General features: G+C 35.7%; 1 protein-coding gene across 1 annotated transcript in view; it reads right to left on the bottom strand.

The window, feature by feature from the left end:
• Positions 1-351: 351 nt before the first annotated feature.
• Positions 352-27,323, bottom strand: part of LOC113066844 (spondin-1-like) — a 53,963-nt gene continuing 26,991 nt past the window's right edge. The window contains exons 7-16 of the mRNA XM_026238911.1: positions 15,429-15,493; positions 13,933-14,134; positions 11,770-11,910; positions 10,548-10,623; positions 9,455-9,640; positions 6,394-6,564; positions 6,110-6,277; positions 4,297-4,461; positions 3,833-4,096; positions 352-1,456 (exon numbers count right to left, since the gene is read on the bottom strand). Coding sequence (XP_026094696.1) covers positions 1,293-1,456; positions 3,833-4,096; positions 4,297-4,461; positions 6,110-6,277; positions 6,394-6,564; positions 9,455-9,640; positions 10,548-10,623; positions 11,770-11,910; positions 13,933-14,134; positions 15,429-15,493 — 1,602 coding nt within the window. The 3' untranslated portion in view covers positions 352-1,292. The remainder of the gene's footprint in view (positions 1,457-3,832; positions 4,097-4,296; positions 4,462-6,109; positions 6,278-6,393; positions 6,565-9,454; positions 9,641-10,547; positions 10,624-11,769; positions 11,911-13,932; positions 14,135-15,428; positions 15,494-27,323) is intronic.

The following is a 27,323-nucleotide window of genomic DNA, read 5'->3' as shown; positions in this document are numbered from 1 at the left end:
ATAGTTTACATTCAGAATCCACATGACGTTCTGTCGTCTATAGAACACTAAAAAGACGCTACGACAGATGTGAAGAAAGAAAAAATAATGTGAATGATAATTTTTGGCTGACTTATTCCTGTAAGGTTTCATCCAGCTGCCATGTTTATCGAGCAATTGAATTGTTATGCCACTTGGTGACGAATTTACGACGTAATTATGTATCGCAACTTTAGTCTCTGTCTCCCCCTAGTGGTAATACAGAGAGCCTAGATCAGGAAAGATTATAAGGCAATATGTGTGTTTGAGGCAATGAGCAATCCAAAACGTAGTCACAGACATTTTTGTTGGAAAGATTTATTCTAAAAAAGCAGAATATGAGTGAAAAGAAAGAAAGGAAGGTAGAGAAGAACAACAGAGAAAAAGAAGAAAATCCACAATTGACTTTGGCAAGACTTTTTGAAGCTAAATATATCAAAATTCCACAATAAAAGTAAGAAAATGTCTAATTTAAATGCCTTCTTTCCCTACAGATGAGTTAATATTTAACATTAGCCTCTTATACATCTAATAATGCAATAAAAAGTCACAATCTATTTTCAACTCGGAATTAATATATCACAATTTATAAAATAAAACCAAGAAAAAGGTTGAATGGTCATGTTTACCTGTGCTTTTTATTTCAGACATACAATGTTAAACTATCCATAGGCTGTGCAATGCATTACCCTAAGCCTGTATTCAGCTAGATTTTCTATATATATATATATTTATTTTTAAAAAAATCCTCTGTCCTTACCAAACACTGTATGAATTAACTGGTCAATCCGACATCATGTCCTGTTTTCCTTCACAACCCAATATAAGATTGCATCCAAAATATTTATGGGATGAAGAAAACAATATTTTGTTTACAGGAAATGCTACGTATCTGTTCTGACTGCCGACCTTTACCCAAAAAGATGGTGGTTGTGCATAAAAGTAAAAAGAAGATGTAATTGTCTTTAAAAATGAAGTGCACACTGATGTTTTAGTGAAGTTGGTACTGAAAAGTGTCGGTTATACATTGATACAGTATATACGCCTGCGAAGAAGGCATCTAAAACTAATCACTGATAACAGGCCTGGTCCACGTGTGTGTTACTCTAAAACCCTAAAAGCTGAAACACACACCCCTCGCCATTCCCGTCTCTGGAAACCTTGGGTTAAATCTATGCTGTTCCTGCCCTAATCAGTCACTTTAAGTGCTGAGTCAATGTGTTTTCGGGGGGGTGGGGTGTGTGTGATTGTATTACAGTGATAGAGAGTCACTTTTAGCACGGATGCACGTTGCACGCACGGATCTCCTTCTTGTTTTTGCAGTTGCTGGGCTGTGAAGATTTGCCTTTCCTTTTAACGTTCATCACACGCTCTTGGATCCCCCCGCTGCATGGCTTGGTACACTCCGTCCAGCTGGACCACGGGCGTATCGGGCAGGCTGCTGGAAGAGATTAAAAGAAAATCAAGGGGGGGTTTGTGTAAGGGGGAATTTGGCCCTTTAAAAGGAAAGTTCACTAATAAATTTCTGTCATGACAGCTTCTGGAGAGTTTAGTATGGTAATACCTTAGTGGTAATGGTTTTGGTGGAATAGATCTGCTACACTGCTGCTGCGGTGGCAGAGCAAGTACTGAGACTTGCTACTGCTAATACATTAACAGACACGCTGCTGTGAGCATGTAGGAAATACTGCTGCTGCACATATAACATATGTAACATATTATGAAATTACCCCATAGCAGATTTATTTAGGTGGAGCTGGGGAAGATGGAGGGATTCTGAAGCGTGCTGGTGGTGACCAAGGTAAAGTGTCAAGAATGAATATCACCAGTGTCCTCCGCAGCTGATGGGGACAGCACAGTTAAAGGTGATTTATGAGCGTGTGTGTTTATGCATGTTGGGAATAAGTGGCAAGACCAGAGAGACTTCCCTAGTACAATGAGCATGGGATCCTCTACATCACCATCTGTAGCCATACTGAATCACTTCGTCATACGCTGACAATATATGTGCGTTAATGTGTGTGTAAGAGATGCTACGGCTCATAGAGAGCAGCAGAGCTTTAAAAGATTGGATGTATTGATCGATTCATATGAGCAGTACAGAAGGTTTACAGGGAGCTTAGGAGAGCAATTTGATCAATAACAAATATATTGGCTCTGTTCCAAAACAGTAAGCTGCCTTGTTGCTTTATTGATCAAAAGTGACAGTAAAGACATTTATAATTTTGCAAAAGATTTCTATTTCAAATAAATGTTCTTTTGAACTTTCTATTCATCAAAGGATCCTGAAAAGATTGTTTCCACAAAAGTGTTACGCAACACGACTTCAACATTGATAGTAAGAAATGTCTCTTGAGCAGCAAATCTGTATATTAGAATGATTTCTGAAGGATCATGTGACACTGAAGACTGGAGTGATGGTGCTGAAAATTCAGCTTCTTGATCCCAGGAATAAATGTCAATCTAAAAGATATTCATATAGAAAACAGTTATTTTTAAATTGTAATAATATTTCCCTAAACTACAGTTTTTACTGTATTTTTACTGTAATAAACACAGTCTTGGTGTGCACAAGAGTCATCTTTCAAAAACGTTTAAAAACCGTACTGACCCCAAGTTATGAGCCTAAAATGCATTAGTAACCCTAAAATGTACAGAACACATAAATATTGGGTAAATGAGTAAATTATTAATTACAAACAATAATTTTTAAAGTCTCAGACCTAATTACAGTGCATTTTGGGATTGCCTCCAATAAATGGTACATGTGAATCAAACTTCAGAGTCTGATCACAAAGTATCCATCAAAGCAGATTCATTAGTTCTCTGCCTTTTAAGAGCGCACGTATGATGACTTAAAATACTTCCACTGTAGGCAGCTCACTAGGTTTTGAAACAAGGTCATTTTCAGAATTTTTCAGGAACACAAAGGAAAGTAACTTATATTCAAATGGGTGAGAAGAAATTTATTTTACCACTCTAATGTTGCATATTTCTGTGTGAAATGAGATAAAAAAAATAAAAAAATAAAAACTTGATTTTATCCTGTGGAACTGATTGAATTTTGAAAAAAGGCATTTCGCATCATCTTGACATATTTCAATGGTTGTTTGAAAGTGAGATGGTAATAAAAAATTATTTTTCAATGCTTTTTCATTCCCTCACAAAACATTTTGTGTTCCCACAGAGGAAGAGTGCTTTTGCTTGAAAAACTTTTGCTTTCCATAGAGAAACTGCTTAAGTACTGAAATACAGTTTTCCCAGGCACTTCGTATTATTTTCATCACCAAAAGCAGAATTTCCTGGGGGATCCCAAAAGTTTTGCAAATGAACACAAAAGTATTGAAATATAATTTTTCCTTTCTCATTTTCCTATTTTATTTATTTATTCATCGCCATGTCCCTTTCGGTCAGCTTATTCAAGTAATTATGTACAAGAGTGCATTCTCTCATGAGAACACACAGGTTTTATATGAGAATGCAAAATATTCTTAGGAGACAATGCAAAAAGTTTGAGTGAACAATGTTTTTTCCATCCCATTTCATAATATCTTCCATCACCATGTCCCTATGGGAGCTTTGTACCAAGGTGAAATCAGTCAAGAAAAGTTTTTAAGGGGCTGTTGATGTTATTAAATACTGATGAAAGATTGCAAAGACTTCTTCGGAGTAACCGTCTCATATAAATCAAATTCAAATTCAAGTCAAATTCAGAGGCACAAACCATGAGCAATTGACAAAAATCCTGCTTCCAGGAATGATTGGTTGGCAGAGAGCTAAACTTGCAATAAGTAAATATTAAATAATTCTGGACCTGAGCTTTCCTCTGCCACAGACTCCCTGCTCGGTTTTGCTCTTCTCCTGTCTGAAGCTTCCTGTCTCTTCTTCTTGTCGCTGGCACGGGAACCTCTCATGCACTTGCGGATCTTGCATTTCTTCCTCTGGACCGTCTCGGGACAGGGCATGCCTCCAAACTGAGGCTCTAGCTTGACCATCCGTGACCGGATCATGTGACCCTTCCCACAAGACTTATTACACTCAGACCATGCCGACCACTCCGACAGCATGCAGTCCGTGGCTGGAGGAGGAACAGAAGGAATTAAAAAGGGAGCATTTCATCCATTTGTTTGTTTCTGTGCATACTTTGTGAACTAAATATCACAAAACCTCCCTTTATTGACGTCTTCAATTGGTAAATCGCATTAGGGTTAGTCTGTAACTTTACATACAAACACTAAGTCTGGTATAAATAAAGGTGTGTGTGTCTGTGTTACTTACAGCATTCAGGAAGCATGCACTTTTCAACCTGCTCGAGTTCATCTGAACACAGGCTGGGCTCTACAGGCGTCTTCAGCATGCGCTGACGGGAACGCATACCCACACCGCAAGACACACTGCACTCTCCCCAGTCTGACCACGGAGACAGCATACACACCACCTCATCTACACACACACACGAGTACACAAGTTATGAACAGTTCCTACTGTTCATGCACCCAAGGCATACTAAATTAGAGGTGCACAGTATCAAGTGCAGATTTATATGGCATATACTTGCAATCCACATAATCTAGTGCATACTAGTTTTTTTTGTATTTTTATGAAAGTACTAGTCATTTGATGAAGCACACTAAACATAAAAAATTACTTAGAATAGGGAACAATTATTCACTGTAAACTACGACTTTTCTCAAAATAATTCCTAATTTGCTGCTTATTAATAGTTAGTAAGGTAGTTGTTAAGTTTAGGTATTAGGTATGATAAGGAATGTAGAATAAGGCATTAAAATGTGATTAATTAGTACTAATATATGGCTAATATTCTAGTAATATGCATGCTAATAAGCAACTAGTTAAGATACCCTAAAATAAACTGTTACTGAATTCAATATTAATTATACATTTGCAAGTATAAATAAGGTAATACTTTTTTTAAGGACTTATTTTCACTGTTAACTTGCATACATATCACTAGCCTATTGGCTGTTTATTAGTGCTTATAAAGCACATATTAATGTCTTATTCTGAACGACCATTCCATATTTTATATCCGTTAATCCAACCCGATCCCTTAACTTAACAACTACATTATTAACTGTTAATAAGTTACATACTTATAAATCTTTTATGTTTGGTGTATCTATAATCTATATGAAGGGTGTATGTTTATATATAAAAAAAAATATATATATATAAAGGTATTTTACAGCATATGTTTCAAATGTATACTGTATAGCCATTCAGATAAATTATATTTAAAATATTAATGTTATAAAACAAACACAATTCAGAAACCAAAACCACCATGATGCATTTACTGTTTTTTTTCATCCACTGTACATCAATAATATTTAAATTAGTTAAAAATGAATATCTGATTATTATTATTATTATTATTAATGTTGTTGTTGTTAAATAAGACCACATTATAATTAACATCAAATGTAATATTTAATGTGCCGATTGTATTAAAATATACAAAATCTTGCTATGAAAAAAATAAATACAAATAGAAAAATATAAATGAACAAACAAATAATTTATAAACAAACAGACTAACAAACAAAGACATAAATGTTGTATTGGTAATAGAACATAATGTACTATTTCTTTTTTTTCTTTTTTTTTGATTATGTATATTATTTCACTGGTTCAATCTGAAGCATGTTAAACTTGAAATTAAAGGTTTTAAATACTACTTCTGTTCACAAATTTGAAAGCTGTTTAGCAGATAAATAAAGGTCATATTATGTGACTACACATTATTTTTATGTTATGTACGTTTATTACCTGCTTCTGTATGTCTTGTCTTAAAAAAAAATATGATGGAGCCAAATAAAGTAAGGATTTAGCAATTACTATCTACACCATCCCAAGCATGAAATTGATGCCTCAATTTAAATAAGACCTTAAGAATGGCTGGTCCATCCCTCCCCGGGGCAAGTGACAAGCAGCTCTAATTAGAAATCGACTAGCAGCAAAGGAATTCTGTTAATGAATCAAACCTGGTGAAGCGGGGGGATCTTGCCTGGCCCATGAGAAGGTATTGGATTGAGTTGAGTGAACTGACATTTTGTGGCTTTATACTTACTGCACTCAGGCAGCATGCACTTCTCTGCCTCCACCAGCTGCACTCGACAGGGCGATCCATCTGAGGCCTCCATCTTCATCATGCGCTCTCTCCTCCTCATCCCCACTCCACAGCTCACGCTGCAGGGCTCCCACTCAGCCCACTCGGTCACTACGCAGCTACTGGGAGCTGAAACACACAAAAACATGTCTCTAACATTACTTGTGTAGACTTTAGGATAGTTATTTGACTAAATACTCATATTGAACATTCGTAAAAAAAACATATATATATATAAAACTTACAGCAGTCCTCGTTGACCACACACTTCTCTGTCTCCTCGGTTGGCAGCGTGCAGCTGGAGCCGTCCTCTGGGAACTGCTTGACATATCTCTCTCTGGACCTCATGCCCATTTCACACGAGGCGCTGCACGGAGACCAGCTGATCCACTCTGACATCATACAGGTGGACGCCTCTAGGGAAGAGAACACAGTCATATGCTAATTAGGTACTGTATGCCACAAAAATCTTTCCTAAAAGTACATTCTGGTGATGAGTGAATAGATACATTTGATCACATTTCAGTAACGTGGCATGACATACAGCCAAGTATGGTGACCCATACTCAGTTCTCGTGCTCTGCATTTAACCCATACAAAGTGCACACACACACACCATGAACACACACCCGGAGCAGTGGGCAGCCATTTATGCTGCGGCACCCGGGGAGCAGTTGGGGGTTCGGTCCCTTGCTCAAGGCCACCTCAGTTTTGGTATTGCCAGCCAGAGACTCGAACCCACAACCTTAGGCTTAGGAGTCAAACTCTCTATTCACTAGGCCACAAATTTCCCAAATTATATTTCTCATAAAAAGCTTGATCCCAAGATTTATGCTTAAATGATTGAAATCTGACCATATTGTTATTTATTTCATTTTTTGACAAAAATGTATTCGTGGTTTAATTGTTTTTTATACATGTATGAGCAAACAGACGTCCAGTACACTTGCAAACCTCAGTACTGTTCAGCATCTCATAATAATAATAACAACAATAATTTCAACAACAAAATCAAAAGTAATACAGAATGCATAGAATAATAATAATAACAATTAACTATCACTTTCCACAAAATTGGTTTACTTTGATTATTTTTTATTCAGTTACAATAAAATGTAAGATATTCCCTCTTGTAAGATATATATATGATATTCCCTCTTCGATACAGCAATTCAATGCATTTACCTGCTCATAATCCTGTTTCATTATGTACGACAGACTGTAAGATTACAGTCCTCCTTTATCCTTTCGCAGTGCTGCCATGCTCTATAGGTCATCATTCATATCTTCCACCTTTCTGCCCTTATAAAGTGCTGACAGATGTGATCACATTGACTGATCCAGCCATGCTTTATCCCACCTCAGTTGTTCCAATTATCTCTAAGGCAGAGCTTGTAAATAGATTTGTTATCAGATGGGATGGATGAACTTGGGGCTACTCTCCATAGATTTGCCTCCAGTGTAGACCCCATTTGGGACCAGCAGCAAGCACTACCTAATAAAGCAGAACTAAGTGAATCATTAATAAGAGCTGTAAATAAACGTGGCCCTGATGGGGCCCCCAGAGGCCCCAGTGTCTGCCTGTCAATGGGATGGTGGATTATCAATCAATGCAGGCCCTTAACGGCCCATTAATTAAAAACAAAAGAGAGTCTATGCAAAGCAATGCAGGTTCTATTAATCAATAGCGGGTGCTGGTGAGAAACAACCGCCTTCAACATCTTTAAAAGCCTCAAGTCAGAGCAGACAGAATGAAGACGTGATGTGGAAAAACAGACGGATCGGAGGATGGAGAGGTACAGATGAGGCAGATGGATGGGTCGATGCAGATATGCTGACAGACAAAGAAAAAAAAAAGAGAAAATGCCACCAGTCGTCAGGTGAGGAGAGAAAGACTGGTAGACAGAAAATGTCTCTGACAATGTCTAAGAATCTTATTGTGATTATTTTTGATATTTGTGGCTTTGGTATCTAGATTAAAAGAAAAAGACAAATTCAAACTAAAACAGCAGATAATACAAACTAGCAATTCTTGCCTTTGTCTCCAGTTAAATGATGTTTTGCACAACAAAAAGGGCTGTTAATGTAAAAAGTTACTCTTTTAAGGGTATTCATGCTTTTTCGCTTTATAAGTATAAAATTCAGACCGTTTTAGTTAAGTGGGCTAAAAAACAATCCAGTTCTTCACATTGTAATTCAAAGTGGAATCAGACTTTTGCTCCATTTTAGTTGATCATTTTTATTCATATTTTTGTCCACATTATATTATTTCTGCATATTACTGTAACATTACTTGCTACTACTACCTTAATTAGTTGTGAAATTAGTTAATTAAATGATTTATATCATTCTAATATATATATATATATATATATATATATATATATATATATATATATATATATATATATAGTGTATTATATCATACCAGACACACTGAAATGTTCTGAATATTTCAAATATTTAAATATATTTTTATACAGTATATTGTATTCTATAGTATTTTATACAGCATATAGTATTTCACATATTATCAAAAAACTCTAATATTTAGAATATTTCTAAATATTATTAAAAAAAACAAAATAAAATTATACAATAGTGTATATTATACCAACCACATCGGAATATTTATACCAAAATAATTCACATACTATTAAAAAATGTTTTTTTTAGAATATTAAAAAAAAATTATATTATACTGAAAACGTCTTGCGGTCACAGAAGGCCATACAGCTATTGAGATTTGAACTGGATTGTGCAGCTCTTACATGTGTGTCGAAATACAGATCTTAAAAAACACAGCCAAGTATTCAAAAGAGAAAACATTATTTACAGTTTAACTTACCAAGATTTTACATTCTGACCCAAATGACCAACCTACCAAAGTGCAAATGTCTTATTGATTCTTTTAAACGATAAACCACGATATATAGTTTATGGTTATGGTTTATAGCGTCTACCTCTCCAACGAGGGAATCAATACTTTGGTCTGCTCGAGCAGATTGCAGACATAAAACTCCACAGCAGCAGTTTGAGGTCAGATAAGGTTTTCGTAACCTTGAAAACAGAGATCTTGCATTTCTCTACATTACTCGCACTAACAAAACTATCAATTAACTACCTGCTCCACTCAGCATTTCATGCATGCTTTTCTGCACAACATTTTTATTCCTTCTTCCTCCATTTTGTTTTCTTTCCCTTATTCTATGCACCTTCCTTGTTGAGATAGTGATCCCTAAATCCATCAGCCTCAAAGAGATTTATGTGCGCTGGAGAGCTGGAGACAAGTGTTATCTAGCTCACCCTCCTCGCTGCAGCCCGGCCCCATGCAGGGCTCAAAGTCTTGGGTATGCAGGCAGGGCACGCTGGGGTCCAGCTGCGCTTTTAGCATCCTCTGTCTCATCCGTCGACCTTTATCACAGGTGGAGGAGCTACAGGCTGACCACGGAGACCAGTTTGAGTAGATGCACGTCTCTGGAGTGTTGTCTGCTGTGGAAATGAGTGAGTGGATTGACTCATTAGAGGACATTGCACGGTTCGTGGAAAGCAGCAGCACTTTTAAACCCTTTCTTAGAGGAATACTTCACCCCAAAATGAGAATTTGCTGAAAATGTACTCACCATCAGGCCAGTCAAGATGTTGATGAGTTGAATAGAACAGAATCAGAACAGAATTGGAGTAATTTAGCAGTACATCATTTACAGTGAATGGGTGCCATCAGAATGAATATGTTCTTATAAAGAAACAAACTCATCTACATCTAGGATGGTCTGAAGGTGAGTACATTTTAATAGCAGTGAATGGGTGCCGTCAGAATGAATCTGTTCTGATGACGAAACAAACTCATCTACATCTAGGATGGCCTGAAGGTGAGTACATTTTAATAGCAGTGAATGGGTGCCGTCAGAATGAATCTGTTCTGATGACGAAACAAACTCATCTACATCTAGGATGGCCTGAAGGTGAGTACATTTTAATAGGGACACCATAAACATTGACTTGTTTTTTGTGTATTTCTATCATTCTGTCCTTGGTTTTATCCCTCTTTGGCTTGCTGGTCTAATAGGACTAATAGCTGCTAGTATCATAGAAATTACACTCTTTAGCTTTAAAAGTTGCAAAGCTTTTGTTCATTCCGGTCCTTTTTTTTCCTCTCACAAGAAACTGGAGGGAAACCACAGGTAATTATCTGGCAGAGTGCATTAGCCAATGAACATAATTGAAGTGCACCATGCTAAAGCATATTGTTCTTTTTCATCTTCCTGTTGTTTGACTTTAGCGTCACAAGAGTTGTACTATAAGATACCTGCTGGCTGCCTTGTTCATTAAACTGTCCAGTGGCTATGTTTTTAAATGAGGTGCTACAAATTGGATAAGATAGCATAGCCATACGCACCATCCTCCTTCTCCTCCTGAGCAATATCAGCGACGATATCGTCTATGGTGTCGGGCATGGTATTGCACTGCTCTCCCTGCAGATCGGAAGAACATGGATCAACATCACAGCGCCTGATAAGATCCACCATTTGCCATCTGATCACTATCACGCTAAGCTCCGCACGCACAAAAAAATGATTCTCTGAGGGCAGATGATTGTAAAAGACTAGAGATGAGATTTTTCTCAGCTGTGAGACAAGAGATGAAACATCTGGTGTGCAATATTAAGAGTTCTGGTTCAAGTTGATAAGTTCCAGAATGGATTATTTTAGAACAGAATCCTCCAAACACTGTCATTTGAAGCATAAGCGATGTTTTATGAGCGTTGCTGAGTTTTCACGTTTCACAACTGCTTGCTTTGACATATTTTTGTAAGCTATTGCTTTAGTTTGTTTAGTAAATGGACATTTATGACTCAGCGATTCCGAGTCATTAGCTATATTAAACAACACAGCTGTTCATATTGAATGCTAAAAACAGGAAATAAACAATAATAAATTCACAAAAACACAATGCTCAATGTGATCGCCAATAACTGATAAGTGGCCAATATATGTTGTATTATTTGGTCTAAATAAATAAAAAATAAACCATCTAAAGTAAAATAAACAATTAGTTTTAATAATTTAGACATCACAACATTATAATGTACAGTATAAAAAATAATATTATATTAAAGATTTGCTAATGATTACATTTGGTATTATTTCATATTATTAAATCATTAGTGTTAAAGATTAAAGACTGAAACTTTCAATTATTAATAAATTACTAGTGTAAAATTTTAAGTTAGTAACTTTTTAATTAGTTGAAATTTAGATGATGGGAAATGTATTCTAAATGTAAAAATAGAGGGAAATAGCTACATTTAAAATAAATTATTTCTATTTTAATATATTTACAAATGTTTAAAATGGAAACCATGATACCTTTTTAATGATTATTTGATAATTATAAAGTTCAAAAGAACAGCATTTATTCAAAACATATATTTGTAATAGAATAAAAGTATGCGGCACAAAAGTATTAATTTCTTAAAATCATACTGCCCTATATATATATATATATATATATATATATATATATATATATATATATATATATATATATATATATATATATATATATATATATATATATATATATATATATATATAATTAAAACAGCTTCTAAAAATTACCTTTCTTGCTATTCTCTCCACCACCACTCGGGCAAGGGGTGTGATGGGGGCACCGGAAAGGTCATAAAAGGGGCTCTGTGGGTGATCCAAACTGGTGAGGGGTCGAATCCGCTCCTGGGGATTGCTGGGTTTATTGGGAGACTTGGATATACAAAAGAAACACAGGATGACAGAAGAGAGACGTGAGGGAGGGTGGGAAAGAGAAAAAGAGAGGTAGAGTATGTGACTTTTGGATGCCATCTGCCAGGGCTTTCCACCTTTCATCTCCATATGCATCATTCATTGACTGCGTAATATTCCCTTTATGAGTGATTTATGTTCTTGTTTCCTGCCTCTGCACTTTGAGTCACCTGACAGTTACTTGCATTCAACCCTCAACACTTTCAGAGCAATGCTGCAAAACAAAGACCGACTGCTTGGTTAAGCTGAGTGTAACTTCTGAAATGAACTTATTTCTTTCAAGGAACATCTCTGGACTGTTTCGTACCAGCAGGGGGCAGCGTGTGAAGTCCTGGTTCCACTTAGCATTTGGGATGTGCAAAGACTTAATACTGTTTGCTCTGAACAGCTCTTGAGTAAATATGAAGATTTTATTGACACTAGAAGCAACATAGGACACAGTGAGGAAACTAGTTTATTTGTGCTTGTTTTTCCTCTCTGTATTTTTTTATCTAGTGCAGACTTGGATTTTGTATATTCATAAGCCATTTTTAAGTATGAGACAATGTGGAAGCATTATGAATTGAAAGCAGATTTCGCTTTGTTTATGTAACAATTTAATTTCCACATCAATCCTTCAGGACAAAACTAAATATTATTCCATTACCTTGTAATTAAGATTGTCAAATTTCATGGGTTTAAATGCCATTAAAGCTTTTCTTTAATTTTACATTATAACTTTCATTCTGTTATGAATGATTTCTGGAAAACTGATCAGAAACTTGCTGATTAGAACTAATCAGAGTGTGTACAAAAAATGTCTGCATCAGAGATCCTGTTTAAAGATAAATGATAAAGATGCCGATTATGAGTATTTATTTATCAATCAAACCCATGTATCTTATTAAATCAACAAAGCTCAACAAGTCAAATATCACCCACAAGTTAAGTCCATAGAGTGTGGATTATTTTATAAATTTCTTTTTTTAATATTTTAGAATTTAATTAATAATAATAACAATAATAATAATAATAATAACTATTATTTTAATGTATTTTTATTTAACAACAACATTAACAGTTTTATTATAACTGTTATTATTTAAAGGCTGAATATTATTATTTTAACAACAACAACAATAAAAAATAAAAATGAACATTTGAATATTGATTATTTTTTATTTTATTTAATTATTAAAATAATGGTCATTTGCACTGAGGTCTGTGTTTGCATGAATTTTGCAAAAAAAAACACAATATATATATATATATATATATATATATATATATATATATATATATATATATATATATATATATCTATCTATCTATCTATCTATCTATCTATCTATCTATCTATCTATCTATATATATATTGTGGTTTTTTTTTGCAAAATTCATGCAAACACAGACCTATATACACACACACATATATATATATATATATATATATATATATATATATATATATATATGTGTGTGTGTGTGTGTGTGTGTGTGTGTGTGTGTGTGTGTGTGTGTGTGTTTGTGCATGTAAGGCCGGAGTGCAATTGCATACATTAATGTTGTTAGGGTAAATTTTAAATTAATTTAATTTTAATTATCTGCACAATTTGTGAAATCTATTAGTTAATATGAATTAATCTATTAATCTAAGAGTTTTCTTAGAACTGAATGCATTAACATGTTTACTAAAAGTATGATGTTATCCATGATCAAATATTTAGAAAAATCATCTATTCATTGTCCAAATTATAACAAAAATGAAATGTATTTAAGACAAACCAAGTAATTGACTTGATGTCTTGTCATACTGTTTACAGTTGGTACAAGACAAGATTTCAGATTACCATACAGTAGAAAAGACGAATTATGAAAACCTAGCTTCTGTGCATGCACAATGACCCACATTGCCTCCTGCTACCCTACAGCATGTGAAGTCCTTCCTGAAAGTTTTCACAGTATGTTCTAATGTAACAATGTCATCAGTCTGTGAAAACTGACCTCATAAGTGACTCCGCTGTCAGTACCGGCATCCCACGGCACCAGATCCTTCACCAGTCTCTGGACCCAGCCGCAATCCCTGGTGCACAGGTCCTCCCCAGACAATCCCACGTTCCAGTCCGGACTGGGGCCCAACATAGTCAGGAAAGACATGAGATGACGGGCTCGATCCACCGAGAACTCCGCCGAGGGGGCAGAACGCCTGAGAGAAGACAAGGGAAGAGGTGTAGTCAACCGAAAATAAGCTGTTGTTTCAGAGGAAGGACTGTACACAAACATAATGCCACTTACAGGAAGTATGTCTAATGTACTGCGCTAAGGCATAATTTGTAAGAATCCATGCAGATTGTAATTAATCTAACTAATTGCCCTGATTACAAACCATCACCAAAGCAACTGTTGCAATTTGAGTGAAGCAGGTTATGTGCTTGAAAATGTTACTTGGATCTATTGATTAACACATATTAAAAATTCATCATTAAATCAGCATCTTATGCCTTGCACAGGAAGAGAGAGAGCCATGCATTCCAGGCAGATGAGAATAAAACTCAAGTTTTATAATCAAAACCAAAGATCTGCAGTGTGGGACATAACTAAAAAAAAAAAAAAAAAAAAAAACAATTTACATAACAAATCAATTAATAAATTAATAAAATAAACAAATAAACAAAATAACACTAAAATGTATTTAAATAAAATAAAATAAATATTTTAATAAAATAAAATAAATAATTGGTAAATAAAATAAGTTAAAAATAGTGTTGGATACAGTCAAGAAGATAAAGAAACTGAGGAGGGAAAGACCAAAATGCCTATACAAACTACTTTGCTAGCCTAATTTTATGTTAGACAATAGTTTATCAAACATATATGATAAGTTTCACCACAAAAAAGTACCCAGTGTGTTTAACTTATGGTTGGAAATAATTAACGTGCTCTTCATGGGGTAAATTGGTTGTGGTAATCGACAGTCTGATGTCAAAATAATGTCAAGAGAATGTCCTGATGTATTGGAGCTGGAGGGAGGCCATTAACCTCAATCGCAGAAGCACCACAGGGGAAATGCTACTCTCATCAAAAAAACGGAAGTCTTCGCTAAACAAAACCACACATAAAATATTAACCGCCTCGTTAGTGAGCGGGAAGAAACATCTACATACCCAGCAGGTGCTGAAAAGGGGCTTTCATGAACTTGTCCTTGTTCTTTTCTACTGAAAAAATATTCATCCAGGAAAAAAAAGCAAGCCTTTCTGAAGTCGGTACAATTTTATTTTCATTTTTTTGATAGGCTGCAATTTAAAAAATAAAACGTAATATTTTAAAATTTGATAATTTAATGGTGGCGATGGCCTTGTGGGCAGTGCACTGACATGTAACTGATATCAACACAGACATACAAAATCATGGAAGTTTTATTTTTGTGTGTGGCTAAAGTGACAAAACACTTTTTGGGGCTGTTGTCTAGATGTAAAAGTGCAAAAGCGATGGGAACTTACACATTAAGAGGCTGCCAGGCGGGCCACTGGGCTTTGGTTTTGATAACTGTCATAACATCATCACCCTGCGAGAGACAGACGGAGAGAAACAGACAGAAAAAAGAGAAAGTGGATTTTTATTGCATCCTATATATAGAACGCGGAGTGCGCTAAAACAAAACAGCAAGGATTTTGAGTTATACTTTCTTCAGGTCGTCTATCTTTCCAGCACTACAAAAAAAAAATGTTTCCTTTCTATCCTTTATTTCTCTCCTTAAACCTCTGAAAATATTATATTCATGACAACACTTCAGACTATGTGCTTAAGATTTCTGGTATTATTTGGTGCATTGATCCGTTTGTTGTTGCTTTTATGTGATATCTGGACCCAAGGGAAAAGACACCGCACTTTAACAATACTTTATTGAGAACCACAAGAAACAGCTACAGTGAAACTACATTAGTAAGGAACAGTCAAATACAGGCACAAAAAAAGGAAGAGAGTATGTTTCAGACAAAAGCAACCGTCAGGCACAGAAAGAGTAAGAAAGGCAATGCCTGTACATATTCACCACAGGATGCTGGGAGCTTGTGTGGCTGCCATTGCCACAGTAACATTTCAAAGAAGTGTCTGACGATCTGTTCCAACATTCAGACAGGATCCTGAAGGTTCCCGTTACCGCTGACAGTTTCAGGTGCAATGCTGAAGCATAATGGAGCTTGTGCCATAGCGTTTCAAGACCTCTGTCTGATAATGCATTTCGTTTAAATTTAAACAGAACTGTACTTCACTAAGTTTTCTTGTTTGTCCCAAAGTTACCAGTATGATCACAGGCATCTGTGATCACATATTTTTGTATTTTCGTTTGTTAAAATGCAAAAATAAAATAAAAAAGCTAACTTAAAATATTAATAAATACTATAAAATACTAAATGCTATAAATGTATATTTTTAAATACTATAAATAATACACAAATATTCTAATAAAAAAATTCTATATTTCCTTGTTTAGGCTGATTTTCCTAAATATTAAACAAAAAATATAATAAAAAATAAAAATAAATGATATAATAAAATAAATTATATCATTTTTAATTAATTGTGAACATATATATTCATAATAAAGAACTCAAATAGTTTCAGTACAAATACTTTACTCTGTTTTTCCCTCAAATTATCCTTCACTCACTTACATCTGTAATGATGGGCCGCTTTGCACCAAATAATATTCAGCATATAGATTCAGCTTTGGAGAGTGTCAAAAGGCACTGAAAACGGCCTGTGAAATGTCTTTGAGACCCCTGATTTAACCCGTCTACAGGCAGCAAGTGACCCGTCATTACAAATGCACTCACAAAAACTCTCCCATCAGATCAATGAATGTGAGACTACTGAAAAATTAACATGCGGTTGGCAAACGCTCTTTTGTACCCACACTCACAGTTTGCTGCCCAACATCAAACAGACTTACAGTACAAAGGGAGTTTGTACATTCCTAAAGGCCTGCGTGAATTACATTAATGCAAACACAAGACAACCAATACAAAAACATTGCTTACTCAATGCTTGCTGGATCAATTCATGCAGATTCAGTTTAGGGGTTTAAAAACTGCCAACAGTATAGGTCAAGTGCACTAAAAGTACATTTGCTTTTATTATATTAATCCTCAGAAATAGCACACACAAGCCACATGGGTAAACAAAGACATATTGTTGTGCATTCAACTTCTATACTTATCGACACACTAACTAGTTCCCAATTCGCAACAGAAATTCAATAAAAGCTGCTACCAAACAAAGAATTGTGGAAGAAATAAGATTGTGATAAGACTGGGTTCTGGCGTTGGCATTTTTTTGTGAGAAATACACAGCTGCCTCTGAGTAATTAAGCAATTAATCTGCTAATTGGCCAAATTGATGAATATGTTTCAAAGAGGCAGATGGTGCCACACATGCTTGAGGATATTCATTCACGGTCGGCCACTCTGGAAGTCTGGTCCTCGCATTCGAAACCAGAAAGAAATATACTGCCTAAAATGGGCCAAATGGACTTCACTTCTGCTTATTCGGAGGATTTATCAAGTGTACTTAGGTTGACAACATGGGAGCGAAATCTCGAACCGCTGAACCAAGAAGCAAACCGGTCCAGTGCTCTGAACATGAACATCGATTGTGGTGCAAAATAATAATAATACATCAGTGCCAAACCGGGGCCAGAAACAAAGTTCTTCTGAGGCTTTTTGACCTCCTTGAGGGTTTTTAAGGAGGGATGTACCTGAGAAGCTTTAAGAAATACAGAAAGACATTTTGTTCTTGGCTGACTGGTGATTTTGAACCTTTGAGAAAGTCTGCAGCTCCCTTAAGGATCCTGTAAAGAACACATCTGTCTCCGGTTCAGCTTTTATCACCTTGAGGCAAGTGCACTTTTGGTTTTGCTTTGGTGTTTTGGTCGCAAACTGGCTCTCAATTCTTAGCCACTCGCTCGTGCTTCACATACAGGTCACACGCGTTCGCCTGGTGTTTGTTTTGTGAATGCAGATATCCTGTGTATCGCGGTATGAATGCTAATGACGGTATTCAGTTACAGAGTTTAAAGGGACAGTACATCCAAAACGTGGCCATTTACTCACCCTCATGCCCTTCCAAAACTCTGACTTCTGTGAAAAGTAGATATTTTGAAGAACTGTAACTGCTTTTGTCCATGCAGTGAAAGCGAATGGGGTCCAAAAAAAAAAAAACATTAAAATCTTTTACTCCATTGACCTGTGGTTGTGGACAACTGTTGACTTTCACTTGCACACAGTGAATTTGCTTGTGGGCCATCTTTGCTGTGCAGCAATTGAGAACTGTCACTCTGGGTCCCTGGCTGCTGTTTCTGAAAACGGGTTTCACAGTTCACAGACCATCACCCCAAACTGACCCCGACCAAATTGCTGGAGGGATGGAGCGAGACAGAAGAGGAGGGGAACAAAGGATGAGAAGTAGAGGAGTGTGACTGCTGAAAAGCCAAAGGGTCTCGGAGGGTTCTTGGAGAAATGCCTCGGGGAAGGTCATATGCACCTTTCCATTTCTACAGGCTTCAAAAGAGTCTGATATAAGCACATGGGCTGACTGACAAGGCATGCAGCTCACATATTACCAGTGGCTGCTGTAGAATGACCGTCAATGGAGAAAGATGCATTTTGCCCCCAAAATGTTATAGTTATGGAACGTATTCAAGTCATTTTAAATATAAATTTATTTTTCTTCTTTTATCATTGTATAGGGATAGTTGTATCACCCCAACATTTAGATATTTTTAGGAGGCATAACTTTAATTCATAATTTAATATACTGTTCATTATATGTGTATTCAAGTCATTTTATGTATGAATTGGATTTATTTTTTTATAGGTGCACAACACATTAGTCTAAGATTTTGACTTTATGTCTCCTAAAAATATAAAAATTAATTTGAATTCATCAGTTAATATCATTTTCAATATGGAAGTTGTGTATTCAAGTCATTTTAACTGTATTTTTAATGTATGCTTTACAAACAAATATACTGTAAGAGTAATCTCATTAACCAACCTACCAGCATGGACTTACCGGACAATTTAAGTATCCAAAACTAGACCTTTTATCTACTACTACTACTACTACTACTACTACACACACACACACACACACACACAGAAAATTAGATAGAGAGTGGCGATGAAAAAAATATTGATTCTTCTGGAAGTGCCACTCATTTGGCAATGAGCAATTACCAGCCATCCAGAGCCTGGCAAGCATGTACTGAAGTTCTCCTCTGAATCACTGTTTACAATCTACTGTATATCGCTTCTTTGGTCATTGCTACTTATCCCCCAAAAACCTCCTTTCAGAACAATCCTATAACAGACCTAGTACATTACTGGTTCTTTTGTGTTGCTTTAGTTCTGAATCATCGGTAATCTTGACCTTGTCTGGACCATTGTAGCCTGTGCTGCCCATGACCGCAATTCCCCCAGGACGTGTCCATCAGCTGCTGCCGAAACGAGCGCGGTGCGGTGGAAGTAATTGAGTTGTGCTTAGAGAGGTGTCAGTCAGAGCTAACAACTCAGTCACACTTCCAAGGCTTTTGCACAATTTATTTTCACATCATCGAAAATGTGATGTTTTCAGCTTTAAAGACTTTCAGTAAAGAGGTTTGTTAAAACACATATGATATAAATTAATTAAAAAATAAATATATATAATAATAATTGTCCAATCATGCTCAAAAGCCAGTGTGACCATTTGACCAACAAACCATTTTAGCCTATTTTGTAAAAGCTCACATGAAAAAATCTAAGTTTGATTTTTAACCCTTTTTTGTTCTAAAGACTCATTCACACCAAGAATGATAACTATAAAGATAATTATATTAGCAAAAGATGATGATATTCTGTTTATTCTGCATTTTTAATGCAGTTTTGTCATCTGCTGCTTTAAATATTTGAGCTCTTTAATGGATTCTGTTTGCTTGTGAATGTTTTTATCATTTATCACCAGGAAAAAATCATTCTGAAAGTGATTCCAATAATATTGTTCCTGTGTTGTTATCATACTAGTTTCGGTGTGGGACTTCACTATTTTATTAGAATTAAAATGGTTATTAGGGATGGGCATTCGATTAAATTTTCTTAGTCGATCGTCGGGAGAATTAACGATCGACTATCGATTAATCATTAATATTTTTATAATTATTTAATTTTTATAATAAAAAAATGCAATGAATACAAAAATACAGCGTGTTTTTCCTCGGTGAGACCTTTATTACAAGATCAACTTGTGGCAGACAGTTAAACTACGTTCAGGCAAACCGAACATATATCCGCGTGCATATGCAGTGCTCTAAAGCAGCGGAACCTGCAGCTGCTAGCAGGCGTTCTTAACCCTTTCGAGTCGATTAACGCATATATGCGTTTTGAGTCTGAATAAAGTGCTTCATTCTTTTTTCTGAGGAAATCCATTTCTCAAATCATCAACCACATCACATCTTTTTGGGGTGAATTATGTCTTAGTCCTCTCATCGCGAAGCAAACAGTAAAATAAAATAAAAACTTGAAGAACAGTCTCGCTGCCTTTTCTTCTGTGTGGGCGTATTCAAGCGCGCGCTTCAGTTTGAATCTGAATAGCGCGTTCAGCGCGGGGGCGTGGTCACATTAAATATAATGAAGGAAGATATGAAAAACAGACATTGCGTTGTTTTCATATGGATTACTTTATCTCAGAATATTTGTTTTTCGGAAGCACTTGTTTAGTTTAAAAGTAGACATTCCAGGCTTTCTATAGATATCTCTCTCATGTCTCTTCGTTGAGTATTCACGGAGTTACGGTTCATTTTAATGAAATGTTTGTACATGACGACCAGCGGAGACAAAGACTGTAGACAGAGCCTCATGAAAATTTGCCGGGATGCACAGGTACATCATTTGAGCCGTGGCCGTGTTGTACTTAAACACGGTATCGCAATGTTTGCAGTTAACTAGTTCGCTTTTTAAATCAAAATGGTCCCACGCCACACTTCGCCGTGACATCTTCATGATTATTCTTTGAAATCAAAACGGAAGATCACAGATAACCGAGTAGGGTGTCAAATATTGCCCCATGGTGGTAAAATATTTAATTGCTGCCACACAGTGAAATTCATTTAATTGCTTGAAGACTCGCACTACGCAACGCAACCTGCATTAGATTAAAAAAAATGCTTTAGATGATCGATAACAAATTAACATGATCGAGGAAAATCTTAACGATCAATTATCGATCGTCGATTAATCATGCCCATCCCTAATGGTTATCAAAAGGTTATTTTTCAGCAGTATACAGTAGTTAATGTCCTTGATGTGAACAGGCCAGAGGAATTTAAATTGTAAAAAAAATAATAATAATACTCTGATTAATAACATTCACAAGGCACTAATACCAGCTGAAACTAATAGACAACCTCAAAGTTATTTGGTCAGCCCCGGAGAAGCCTTCCTTTAGAAGCAAAATACTTCATTTGAAGCTGTCTATGACTTACAGTTTAAAAAAAAACTTATTTTCATACAGTTTGGCATTGTTAAAATGTATTAATCATTTTTTGCTGTCTTTCAGGCACACATTATTTTTAATTGGCCATGCTCAGTAAAAAGTCTCTGTAAATCCCTATAGGCTATTGTTCACTAATTTACAATCTTCAGTATGGATCTGCTGAAGGGTGCGTGTTTTCACAATAGCACAAGAAGTCAACCGTTCTTTCAAGTCCATTACACAAAGGCTCACTTAATCAGCAACAGATCTGAACTTGTTTAAAAGCAGAGAAAAGTTGAATGAGAATGCTACTCTCTTTAACTTTGCTGGTTAATGACTTATGCGACTTTCAAAACGGAGATAAGGATAAATCGATAGCACAGAGTCGCACTGTAAGCAACACTAAAAATAAAGGCAGAGTCATGATGAATTGGGCACTAATCCAGCATCATTTCAAACTACACTGAATATACATAATGAATCTAATAGTTACTAAAATACATATCTTGTAAATTCTAGAACTTCTCTGCATGACAGTTAGCCCCGGTCTCCTGTATAACTGTGCCATGCATGACAGATCAAACCCTCTTTTCAACATTCCATTTAAACAGAGCCACGTGATGCTTGTTGTGAAGTTCTGAATAAAAACACAACAGCGAAAGCTAATTTTGATACAGGTGAAGACAATTAATAATTCTGACATGAAAGGCATGCCAAGCAACACGCCAATGATTCAGATCAAACGAACGAAAACAAAGCTCGATCGTCCCATTTTATCAGACTCAAGACTGCAACATCAAAAGAGCTCATGATTTCATCCAGGGTTGGGAGCCCTCTGTTGCGCCGTTTTCACCGTGAGACTGTGTTTAGGATAATATTGCTAAAACGCAAGAGGGAACTGAGTTAATAATAACTAACTCTTACCGGATCCCCATCCAGGCTTTAATGTAATCCCAGGAAACACAAGAATAACATTCAGCTTCTCTCTGTCTTTCTCCCTTGCTCTATCTTTCACACACTGTATAGTGCTGCTTTATGGATTTTGTCAACCCTATAGTTGCCTAAAATAACCTAAAATAAGAAAACAGGATATTTATATCACAATATTTATATTTTTTTTGTTTTTTATTCTCATTTTTCGGGGCCGAAAGGTTGTTTCGGTCAAAAATCGTTCAGTCGTTCAGTCGTTCATTCTGTCCCTCTGATGAAGGAGAGAGGTGAGACCAACCGCCGGCAGGCATCGGAAAAATGTCACAACTCACTGGCGTTCATAACGTCTATCCTACACAGAAACTTTTTCTATAACTTTTTAATGTAATGTTTAAGTTTCAAATGACCTCTTATGAAATAGATTCAGCATTCATATATTCAGAAATCTATTTTGCCTTTACAGAAGTTTATATTTTGTTAAACGAAGATTAAAAACATTATTTACAATATGTGTCACAATAGGTTATCCTGATCTGTGTATTGGTTTATTCATTATTTAATGATTGTTACAAATGTTGTATATAAGTATAAAAAGAGAGAATAAAAAGGTCTAAATAGAGATTAACAGGATCCACTGCAGTGAATGGGTGCCGCTGAAATGAGAATTTCAGACAGAAGTGTGCAGAGATATGACTGTCCACACTCAAATTCTCTCTCACTCCTACAGGCAAAGGAGAAAAAAAGCTAAGAATTAAAGAAACATTTCATAAATTTGGCTAAAACATTAGCATTAACCACAGTGTGACAAAGTTTGTCAGATTGCTAGTCACTTTAAAACACTAAGAAGTAACACTCATTTTCTCTCCGTTAGCTTTTTGAAGCACTGCTCATTAAAAATGTTTTTTGGATGAATGAAAAGATAGCATAAGAGTCATTCTATGAAATGAATGCTTTTCTAGACCTTAAAGGGGATTAAATAAATCAGTTTAAATAGTAAAAAAAAATACTTGTCCTTGAAGAATGATGTAGACTTTATGACAGCGTATTTTTAGTTTCTGGAATCTTTTATTAAATCTTTCAAAGATTATGTTCTACTGACATTGTTCATATTGTTCAAAACTATGATAAGATGCAACATGCATGATGACACTACATAGCCTACAGTATACGAAGGACACAAATAGCACCCTTTTATAGAATAAACAATAAATGCTCATTCATTTCAGATTCAATTTTTACTCAAATCACAATGTTCTCGGCACCCTTTAACATAATTATGATATACAATGATGTTGGTTTACTCTTGTTGGTGTTGAAACTCATTTCAACAGATGTGTAATTAAACAAAACACAGATGCTAATATATCTAGGAGCTGAATAAAGCTTTAATTGGCTCTGAAAAGCCAGATCTATTATCATTGCTCCCTCCAATTACACCTTATTATTCAAACCTGACATGCCCGCATGTATCACTTAATTCCCAGCCATTGTTCCTACACTAATTAGCTCTTGGACTTAAACTCAATTAAATTAGACAAACAAAAAAATGGAATAACTGCAGATGTTGCCATGTAGCTTAGCAACATGAGCCTTGGTTCTCATTTGTGTATCGTAATCACAAGTCCAGATGGCACAAATTCAGAGAATGAGCGGTTACTAATTGGGCAGCTGCCACCTTAAAATCTATAGACATTTAAAAGTCACCAATTTCTGGTTGGCACATTTATGCACGTCACTTTGTAACATAACATAATTGGTCTATTAGGCTTGGAGACATATTCCAAGCTTATGTTATGCAGCCACCTAAATGAATGCATTTTGTGTGTGTGTTGACAGGAAGAGGTATTGTATAAAGTGCAACAAGCTTTATTTGACAAATCCATTATGGCCAAAGTGTATCCGTCAATGTCTGTTGCTATACCAACACACTGAAGAGCAACCACCAATAATGAGGTGGAAGAAAATGAGTTGACTTTTCCCTGCCCTGCGCTCTGTAATTAGTTTCTGACCTCCCACCAGCCCAGGGAATAGACCTATTTGACAGGGAAATAGACCGGCTGACCTCAGCAGGCTTGAAGACTTACGACAACGTTCCTCCAAAGGACTTTTGGCACATCTGCAATATAAGAATACACTGGAGTCCATGTTATCTTCATTTGGACACGGGTGGAGGCAAGACCCAGTCAAAGAGATGAATAATTACAAATGCACTTCCAATAAACTCTTTAGAAAATGTTGGTGTGCCAAGACGTTTGTTTGTTCACAAGCTTTTAAAATAAATCTTGTGACAGAGAGAGATTTGATTTGAGAAATGTGATATCCTGTTCTGAGCATCAAAATGGTCATTACATTAGTCTCTTTAATAACACTGCTCGAAGCTTCAAATTGTGCATTATCTTCTTGGAATAGTCCCTCTGTGAAGAACTTCAGGATTTGGGAAAATCAGGATAGTTTTTACGTACGCTTTCAACTTTTTTTTCACAAAACCAGAAAAATCTGAAGAATACAAATACAATTAAATGAAACAATTGAAATATATATATCTATTTGTTTTATATATGAGTTTTGATTTTCTTTTTAAATGTTTAATGTTGTATGTGTGTGTGTGTCTGTATACATATACATATACATATATATATATATATATATATATATATATATATATATATATATATATATATATATATATAGTCACAATTCACTTTTTTGTTTGTTCACAACTACTCTCATTTTTTTATGTCACAGGGCACCATCAAACCTTTTCAGTGCAATTGCTCAGCATTTAAAACTTTCTTTACTTGCTATGTGAACTGATGCAGTATCCACTTGGGAGGCTAGCTAGGAAAACTGAACACATTAGCAGTACATTCAGACGTGACACTTTGTATCTCTATGGCACCCAGGCTCTATACAGATGCAAATAACCTTTCCTCTATGTTGTGCACTACCCAAGCCATCTCTCTGTAATTATCTTGTCTTCCGCACATTACACATCCAAACGCTGCTAATAGGAAGTGACACGTGAGGTAACAGAGTCAAGCAATTAAGATAGAGGATTAATGAAAACCCCAGTAAACCCTTATGTCCCACAGAAAATGCCATTCAGATGTATACGCCAATGAAACCCTGGCAGTGGAAGCATCAGGTTAACAAAAGAATGATGGAAAAAACATATATTAATTATTATTATTATTATTAATTTTTTCATGTCGATGTCACCAAATAACTAAACAACCAACATTGAAGAAAATTAGTTTTAAGAATTTTGGACTGAATCTAGATGGCTTTGATACCCGATTTCTCTGAATCTGATCATACAAGATTGTATTTTGCTTAATTTGGACTAAATTTGTCTAAACAGGCTTTTCCACAGACATACATTCAAGCTACCGATTCAAAAAAGTTGTTTAAGGAGGTAATATCTTTACAAATGCATAATGTTAGACAAAACTATTTAATTTAATTAGGCCATATATATGCATTAATTAGTTAGCATGAAATAATTAAAATTAATTTAATTTGAAAGTGAAAAGTGAAAGTGAAAGTGAAGTGACATTCAGCCAAGTATGGTGACCCATACTCAGAATTTGTGCTCTGCATTTAACCCATCCGAAATGCACACACACAGAGCAGTGAACAAACACACACACACTGTGAGCACACACCCAGAGCAGTGGGCAGCCATTTATGCTGCGGCGCCCGGGGAGCAGTTTGGGGTTCGATGCCTTGCTCAAGGGCACCTCAGTCGTGGTATTGAAGGTGGAGAGAGAGCTGTTCATGCACTCCCCCTACCTACAATTCCATCCGGCCCGAGACTAGAAACCACAACCCTTCGATTGGGAGTCCAACCCTCCAACCATTAGGCCACGACTTCCCCAAATTTAGAAATTTAGCACAAAGCAATCAAAAAAGGAACAAATATCAGCTTGTAGCTAAATACTGTACTTTGCTTCAAAATAGAAGTGTTGAAGTAAATCGGTGAACTGTTTATTTGATCAGTGAACTCAAACGCTGTGATTATGACAAAATAATATACTGCAATGTGGCATTTTGACAGAAATGACAGAAAACAAAACCACACACTCATAGGCATCTAAATGAGCCCAATAGCATTGAAATGAACTGAATTGTGCAACAGCAAAAACAGAAAAGCAAACTAATTTATAAGCAAAAAAGTATCAAATAACAGTATTTAGGTAAAAAGTTTGCTTCACAAAAGATGAACATTTAAAAAAAAAAAAAGTTTGCTTCACAAAACACAAAAAAAATCCATCAATCTGTTAAAACAAATTTAGTAAATGAATCAGACTCTCAAGCATTATGACGATCACCTCAAGACAAAATATGATGAGAAATGCAATGTAGCATTTTGTCAAGCTACTTTTTCGAACACGAAGCTGTGTTGCATGTTACCGGCAAAGGTATACTATCTTTATGTATTTTGTTACTCCACAGCAATATATAAATTCAAGATAAAGAGCAGGTATGCTAAACAGAGACAAGGCATCATAAAGACGTCAAGTTAGGAGACTGTTTATGCCGCGCATGAAGAATAATACTGATAAGATATCACTTCCTATACGTGCACAGCTGCAGTGACTACCAGCTAATCTGCTTTGACGTGAAGAAGCCATAACAGACTCCATCACGCTTATAAGCGCAGACAGGATAACATACATATACCTCAGGCTAGATTAACTCAGACAGGAATACATTATCTTGGAGTTTAAGGACTTAAATCTGAAGCTTACAATCAAGAATGTGGAAAACAAATCATCTACTACATGCACAAACCATTTTGTAGAAGAAACGACAGAAGTCACAGGTAAACAATCATCAGATTTCATATCCCGAAGCCCCACAGACTTCATTTTGTATGAGTGCTTTTGTATCTTGTTTTGTAATTCGTTTCTCTTGCATGAGAGCAGTCTGATTCCTCCCACTTTAAAAACTCAGCC

Source organism: Carassius auratus, chromosome 50 (assembly GCF_003368295.1).
Source record: "Carassius auratus strain Wakin chromosome 50, ASM336829v1, whole genome shotgun sequence".
Lineage (NCBI taxonomy): Eukaryota > Metazoa > Chordata > Actinopteri > Cypriniformes > Cyprinidae > Carassius > Carassius auratus.
This window is presented reverse-complemented; position numbering and strand designations above follow the sequence as displayed.